Here is an 8,311-nt window from a genome sequence, read left to right on the forward strand (position 1 = left end):
GACTCAGGCCCAGCCAATCAGAATGAGTTTTTCCCCATAAAAGTGCTTTATTATAGACACAAATATTCCTCAGCGCTCACCCTCAGATGATCCCACAGGTGAACAAGCCGGATGTGGAGGTCCTGGGCTGGCATGGTTGAGGCCGGTTGGACGTACTTCCAAATTCCGTAAAACGACGTTGGAGGCAGTTTATGGTAGAGAAATTAACATTCAATTCTTTGGCAACAGCTCTGGTGGACATTCCTGCAGTCAGCATGCCAATTGCACGCTCCCTCAACTTGAGACATCTGTGGCATTGTGTTGTGGCAAAACTGCACATTTTAAAGTGGCCTTTTATTGTCCACAGCACAAGGTGCACCTGTGTAGTGATCAATGTTTAATCAGCTTCTTGACATGTCACACCTGTCAGGTGGCTGGATTATCTTGGCAAAGGAGAAATGCTCACTAATAGGGGTGTAAACAAATTTGTGCATAAAATGAGAGAAATAAGCTTTTTGGGCATCTGGAACATTTCTGGGATGTTTTTTATTTCAGCTCATGAAACCAACACTTTACATGTTGTGTTTGTATTTTTGTTTAGTGTAATTAGCCTAGCATGCAAAGGCACACAAATGAGTACAAACGTCAATCCCAGCAAACAAACTCCACTATCAACTCTCAAATATCTTATAGGAGTGCTGATCTAGGATCAGTTACACCTCAAAGATCATAACAAATAAGATTACATGGACAGGGAGGACTTGATTCTAGATCAGCACCCCTAAGGGCCCTGGAGTGGTTTTCCCCAAGTGAATTTCCTTTTAAAAGGATGCACAAAATGTAATCTTTACCTTACATCTTTCATGGTTAGTTACACCAACTAATGTAGTTTTTGGGCATTCCTTTGAACTGACACACAATCCAACCAAGTAGGTACAAATGAAGACAGCATCAATAAGCCACTTTTCCTTTTTTTTATTTTTCAAAATGACTTGTGTTTCTGTACAACAAATTCTGTAGCAGACCTCCGCTCCACTTTGCATTGAACCTGAACGTAACTTGGCCTCTCTGTACAACAGTTCTATATCCCACCACACACATCCACTCCTCTTTCTATCAGATTCTCGCTCATCCCTGCCCCACCAACTGAGTTGTATCTCAATAGTCTTACGAGTCCCCCCCTCATTTCTCCGTTTGCAATGATGTGAAAGGACAGGTTAAAGTGAATTTCCATCAAAGTCCTTTCACCTGTGCTGTGTTTTCTATATGCCGGTAAAGGGGATGAAACAAGGAAAATGAACTACTTTTGACTATTGAGACCCACCCCTAAGCGTACATCAGCACTACATATGGACAGCGACATCACACATTCTCTGTCCCATCAGCTCTGTCTCCATGCCCTAGTCTAAAAATCACAGCCTCTGAAAACGAATCCAGCATGTTCCGTCGTGAACAACGTGTAAACTGAAGTAAACGACCCCAGACGTGTCGAGGTAACTTGGAGGTTAGAAATGCACCACTGGAGAACCAATGTTTCCCACCCCACCATGTTGTTGTAATGTTGGTGCTGTTCAGAGTTGGCAGTGTGAGTTTAGGAGCCAGTGGTAGATGATTCTCTACACAAGAGATTCTGGGCTCGGTTAGAATACTTTAAAATGGCTAATTTCTTTCTTTTACTTGACTACTGATGAGTGGGAAGGTGAAAGCATAACAGTGGCGACACTTCGCTTCAATCCAATTCTATCCAGAAATAACTTCCAGAAAGGAAGGCGGGAGTTAAGAAACAACAACGTAATATTCATATTCCAAGTTATTTATAATGTATGCACTTCCTTGTTTTAGGCTGTTTATATATTCTTAAAGACCAAATAAATTAAACCAACAAATTCAGAGTATTTTTGGTGGGGTGTAGTAGTGTATAGGATAAGTAATGTAGTGTACAATCAACAAGTTTGGCTGGTCCGTATCAACATTAACCACAACAAGAGAGGTACAATATGGCACAAAACGTGCTGGATTACAGAGGCTGACTTTAGGAGACACTGTATGGTAGATCTAGAATTCAATATATTGACACATACAGCTAAAAACATGAACGGCCCGTCCACATTTAATACTGGTTCTATAACACTACAAACTTTTGTGGTAATGCACTGCCCAGTAGACTCCGACCCTGAGACCAGAGGGAATGCTTGGGGAAAGGTAGTGTTTTTTCTTCTCTTTAAAAAAATAATAAAAACAATGAATTTTTTCACCCTCCATAGCGCTCCATAACAGTAACATTGCTCTTACTCCCCACCTAGTGGTCAAAATTGGCAATTAAAACATTTTAAAAAAATGTTCTTTAAACAAAACTTTGTGTGAACAAACATTACAACTGCTCTAGTAGTAATAATAATAACAATAATAGCAAACATATCTATTTTCCCTCAAAACTATTTTCCAATTTCTATTCACATGGCAAAATTATCAATATTATTACTCTACCAGCGTTTCAGAGTTAGTGCTTTTATGTACACTAAGTACAATGTAGGACAAAGATGTTGAACAGTGAACAATCTTCAATTTTACTGTCAAACTTCTGACAGGTATTATATACTTATATGCATTTCTATAAACATGTATGAATACAAATGCTTTCTGTACATCACTTTCATGCATTGAACTGTAATAACTGCTTTATGCACATGTACATTACACACACCTACCAGGCTGTGTGTCCAGGAATGGGTCAAGCGTGAAAAAACTAAGCGAGCATTCAGCGCTGTACACACCCCCACTTTCAGAATGTTCACAGGGAAATTATTGCTCGGCAGTGGCAGAGTTGTCTTGGGTCAGCCGAGCCACCGGATGGCAGTGTTACATTTGTCATCAATTTGAAAATCCTATTACCAAAAAAACCCAACTGTTTCTGTAGTTGCCTCTGGAGGTTCAGCTCCTTGCTTCACCACAAATGGACAGTATACGAACCATCATTAACTAGTATGCTTCACGTGTTAGTTTCTGCGTTATTTACATAGTTTACATTGTATTTTAAAGCACCCTCGTTCAAATAGAGCAGTATCGCCACATCCATTCATTTCTCTCAGTTTGATGTCAGCAGAGAAACCTATTGCTGTTAAAACTCCCCTTTCCTCCCACTTGTATCCCTTCCGTCTGTCTGTGCAGACATAATACTCTATGGTGTCTGTCTACTCTAAGCAGCTAGTCTGCTCAACTGACCCCAACTAGTGGCCAGGCCAGTCTGACCTTATTGTTAATAGCCCCACCCCCCTCCCTCATCTAAACCCCTCCCCTGAATTTGTGAGAGATGACCTCTTCCAATAAAAATAATCCCCTTGAACAATAGGAACGGTGGACTTGCTTTGGCTCCACCCTTTGTGGTGGTAAACCTGTTAGCACCACCCCCCTCCATGAACAAACATTCTTGCAGAATAGAGAGCAGGGACATTCAACCCCCCCCACACACACACACACACTACACGGCATATCTCAAACTACACCCTATTCCCCATACGAGGGTTAGGGTGTCGTTTCAGACGCAGCCTCAGAGAAGGGGCAGGCTTGGTTTGTTCTCTTACCGCGCCCCTTTAAGACTGAGGGGTGGAGCCTATCGTTGCCCTTCCCCTTTAAGAGTAGGAGAGGTGGGAGCCGTTGGAGATGTGTGAGGTGACCGAGGTGCTCCGGCTCAGACCCCCCTCGCCCCCCCCTGCCCCGCCAGGCCCCCCTGAGGCCGTCCTCCTCAGGGGCTGGGGGCTGTTCCTCAGGGCCATCAGGCTGGGGCCCCTGGCCACCAGACCCCCGTATCCCCCTCCCTGGGAAGACGAGGAGGAGGAGGAGGAGGGCGGGGAGGAAGAGTAGAGGGAGATGGGGGGTGGGGGAGGCGGAGGTGGCAGGAGAGCCAGGGACTGGGCTGAGGCGTGTTGGGAGAGGTGGTGGTGAACTCCTCCTCCGTGGTGGTGGTGTCCTCCCCCCCCCCCACCACCTCCCCACTCTCTCTCCCTGTCCCTCTCACGGTCCTCGCGCTCGCGGCTCTCTCGGTACAGGTGTGGCGTGCTCTGGTGGTGGTGCTGGGGGAGGTAGTGTTGTTGTGGCTGCTGGTGATGGTGATGATGATGGTGGTGGGAGGACGAGGAGGAAGATGAGGAGTTGGAGGAGTGGCCTCTACCACTCATGTTCATCTCACTATCCCTCCCCAGGCCGTGAGACGAAGTGATCGACTCGGCACGGCTGAACCCTCCACCACTGCAGCTGTTCTGGCTACGCCACGAAGGGGGAGCCACAGAGTTCTGCACACCGTGGCTCCAGTGACTCCCGGAGCGAGGGACAGGGCGGGAGGGCCAGCCCCCGGGGCCAGAGGAGGGGCTGGGGTTGGGGTAGCCCTGGTTGAAGGCCTCGGCGGGGATGCCCGTCAGCGCCATGTTGCTGAAGCCAAGACGCATGCTCTCCGAGTCAAAAGCCTCGATCTCTCGGGCCTGGCGCTCCAGTAGAGTACGGATACGCTCTGAACGCTCGTTCTGCAGAGACAGCATCTCTTCCTCAATCTAAGAGAGGGGGGGGATGCAATAAGACTACAAACTTGTGGGGTCCCAATCATTTTTTAAGTGGCCTATCCTTTTTGGTGTCATGTATATTGTACATATTCTCTTGCGCACACACAACCCCCCCACACACACACAATCCCTTCAGACACCCCTCCACCCATCTCTCCGTCTCGCTCTCACCCTCTGTTCCAGCAGGGCCCTGCGGATGGACACCCTTTGCTCCAGGTCATTGGCCTCTCTCTCGTGCTGGGAGTCTGTGTGGATCTTGATCTTGCTCTGGTAAGCGTTCAGCAGCTCCAACTCCTGCTGCAGCTGCATCCGCAGCACCTGGTACTCTGCTTCCTGGGTCTCGTCCAATCGCAACTAGAGGAGGAAGAGGGGGAGGGCTGGACGTCAGTAGAGCACACCCTGGTCTAAATGGACAGTTTTGGGAAGTCTACCACTCAAAATGTGGTATTTGTAGTCGTAATTTGTAATTTTAGTAGTTCTAGAGCTTAGCATGGACGTAGTAGGTGTTTGTTGAACTGAAATTTGTTGGTATACATATTTGGTGTAGCTCGTTTAATATGTAGGTGTGCAGTTGATGTGTAGTGGGTGTGATCTGCAGTGTGTGCATGTCTTTGTGTGGGTTGTCTCTCTGCGTGTGTTAGTGTGTGTGTGTGTAGTTGTTCTGTAGTATAACGTCTTCGTAGTTGTCAGGTGTAGGAGAGGTGCACGGTAGGGTCCTTGCCTTACTCACAGCCTGTGTGGACAGCATGTCGTTGATGGAGTGGTCGTACTGCTCGGCCAGGATGGCCAGTTTCCTGGTCTGCTCCTCCTTCAGCCTCTTGAGCACTGCCTTGTGGTCGGCCTTGGGAGTGCTCTCCAACAGGTGGTTCCTCAGGGCCTTGTACTGACGCGTCTGGATCTTACAAGTGTCCTGGAACTGACGCTTGATCTGGAGCTCCTTGGACTGGGAAGAAGTGAGAGGAGTGAGGGAAGAAAGGAGAGGGGGGGAGAGCGGGAAGAAAGGAGAGGGGGGAGAGAGGGAAGAAAGGAGAGGGGGGGAGAGAGGGAAGAAAGGAGAGGGGGAGAGAGGGAAGAAAGGAGAGGGGGGAGAGAGGGAAGAAAGGAGAGGGGGGGAGAGAGGGAAGAAAGGAGAGGGGGGAGAGAGGGAAGAAAGGAGAGGGGGGAGAGAGGGAAGAAAGGAGAGGGGGGAGAGAGGGAAGAAAGGAGAGGGGGGGAGAGAGGGAAGAAAGGAGAGGGGGGGAGAGAGGGAAGAAAGGAGAGGGGGAGAGAGGGAAGAAAGGAGAGGGGGGAGAGGGGGAGAAGAAGGGGAGAGGGAAGAAAGGAGAGGGGGGAGAGAGAAAGAAGGAGAGGGGGAGAGAGAGGGAAGAAAGGAGAGGGGGAAGAAAGGAGAGGGGGATCATAAGGTGATTGCACCAATTTGTAAGTCGCTCTGGATAAGAGCGTCTGCTAAATGACGTAAATGTAAGAAAGGAGAGGGGGGGAGAGAGGGAAGAAAGGAGAGGGGGGAAGGATGGAGAGGGGGGAAGGATGGAGAGGGGGGAGTGAGGGAGGGAGAGCCTTACCTTGAGGCTCTTGGGCTGCTGGCGGACCTCCACGGTGTGTTTCTGCCGGAGCTCCTGCTCCCTCCTCTTGTTGTACTCCATCTGGTTGGTGAGCTCCGTCTGGTGCTGCGTGCGGATCAAGTCGGCCCGCGTACGCTGCACCGCTCCCAGCTGACGAAACTCCAGCTCCTGGGTGGACTCGTGGTGCCTCAGCAGCATGGCACACTCCAGGTCCCTCTGGGTCTGCTTCTTGTTCAGGTCCTGGAGGGGGGAGAGAAGAAAAAAACAAAACAGGTATAGGAAGAAAGATGGAGAGAAGGTAGGAAACGTGTCAAATAAGTGTTCACAACACAATTAAGTAGCTTGCCTGTGTAACACACACATCAAAAAAGTTGACACCTACTCATTCAAGGTATTTTCTTCATTTTTACTATTTTCTACATTGTAGAATAATAGTGAAGACATCCAAATTATGAACACATGGAATCATGTAGTGACCAAAAAGTGTTTTTGCACACTTGGCATTCTCTCAACCAGCTTCACCTGGAATGCTTTCCCAACAATCTTGAAGGAGTTCCCACATAAGTTGAGCACTTGTTGGCTGCTTTTCCTTCACTCTGCGGTCCAACTCATCCCAAACCATCTCAATTGGGGTGAGGTTGGGTGATTGTGGAGGCCAGGTCATCTGAAGCAGCACTCCATCACTCTCCTTGTTCAGATGGGACTTACACAGCCTGGAGGTGTGTTGGTTCATTGTCCTCTTGAGAAACAAATGATAGTGGGCCTAAGCCAAAACCAGATGGGACGGCGAATTGCTGCAGAATACTGTGGTAGCCATGCTGGTTAAGTGCGCCTTGAATTCAAAATAAATCACTGACTGTCACCAGCAAAGCCCACCCACACCATAACCTCCTTATCCATGCTTCACGGTGGGAACCACAATTGCGGAGATCTGTTCACCTACTTTGAGTCTCACAAAGACACGGCGTTTGGAACCAAAAATCTGACATTTGGACTCATCAGACCAAAGGACAGATTTCCACCGGTCTAATGTCCATTGCTTGTGTTTCTTGGCAAAAGCAAGCCTCTTTTTCTTATTGTGTCCTTGTAGTGGTTTCTTTGCAGCAATTCGACCACGAAGGCCTGATTCACGCAGTCTCCTCTGAACAGTTGATGTTGAGATGTATCTGCTACTTGAACTCTGAAGCATTTATTTGGGCTGCAATTTCTGATGCTGGTAACACTAATTTACTTATCCTCTGCAGCAGAGGTAACTCTGGGTCTTCCTTTCCTGTGGCGGCCCTAATGAGAGCTGGTTTCATCATAGCGCTTGATGTTTTTTGCGACTGCACTTGAATGAACTTTCAAAGTTGTTGACATTTTCCGGATTGATTGACCTTCATGTCTTAAAGTAATGATGGACTGTAGTTTGCTTATTTGAGCTGTTCTTGCATAAAATGGACTTGGTATTTTACCAAATAGGGATTGGCTCAAAAGCATTAAGGAAAGGATTTCCACAAATTAACTTTTAACAAGGCACACCTGTTAATTGAAATGCATTTTAGTTGACCACCTCATGAAGCTGGTTGAGAGAATGCCAACAGTGTGCAAAGCTGTCATCAAACCAAAGGGTGGCTACATTGAAGAATCTCAAATATATTTATACTTTTTTGGTTACTACATAATTCCATGTGTTATTTCATAGGTTGATGTCTTCACTATTATTATACAATGTAGAAAATAGTAAAATAAAGACAAATCCTGGAATGAGTAGGTGTCCAAACTTGACTGGTTATGTATGTATGTATGTATGTATGTATGTATGTATGTATGTATGTATGTATGTATGTATGTATACATACTGCTCAAAAAAATAAAGGGAACACTTAAACAACACATCCTAGATCTGAATGAAAGAAATAATCTTATTAAATACTTTTTCTTTACATAGTTGAATGTGCTGACAACAAAATCACAAAAAGAATCAATGGAAATCCAATTTATCAACCCATGGAGGTCTGGATTTGGAGTCACTCAAAATTAAAGTGGAAAACCACACTACAGGCTGATCCAACTTTGATGTAATGTCCTTAAAACAAGTCAAAATGAGGCTCCACGTGCCTGTATGACCTCCCTACAACGCCCGGGCATGCTCCTGATGAGGTGGCGGATGGTCTCCTGAGGGATCTCCTCCCAGACCTGGACGAAAGCATCCGCCAACTCCTGGACAGTCTGTGG

The 8,311-nt window shown here is 46.9% G+C and overlaps 1 protein-coding gene across 3 annotated transcripts in view; it reads right to left on the reverse strand.

Moving 5' to 3' along the window:
* Positions 1-939: 939 nt before the first annotated feature.
* Positions 940-8,311, reverse strand: part of LOC106583946 (serine/threonine-protein kinase TAO2) — a 45,790-nt gene continuing 38,418 nt past the window's right edge. For 2 of the 3 annotated variants that reach the window (XM_014168648.2, XM_014168649.2), the window contains exons 17-20: positions 6,095-6,334; positions 5,254-5,475; positions 4,704-4,886; positions 940-4,523 (exon numbers count right to left, since the gene is read on the reverse strand). In XM_014168648.2, coding sequence (XP_014024123.1) covers positions 3,609-4,523; positions 4,704-4,886; positions 5,254-5,475; positions 6,095-6,334 — 1,560 coding nt within the window. In that variant the 3' untranslated portion in view covers positions 940-3,608. The remainder of the gene's footprint in view (positions 4,524-4,703; positions 4,887-5,253; positions 5,476-6,094; positions 6,335-8,311) is intronic. The other variant, XM_014168650.2, reaches the window with a different exon arrangement.

The sequence above is a fragment of the Salmo salar genome, chromosome ssa23, assembly GCF_905237065.1.
Source record: "Salmo salar chromosome ssa23, Ssal_v3.1, whole genome shotgun sequence".
NCBI classification, from domain to species: domain Eukaryota; kingdom Metazoa; phylum Chordata; class Actinopteri; order Salmoniformes; family Salmonidae; genus Salmo; species Salmo salar.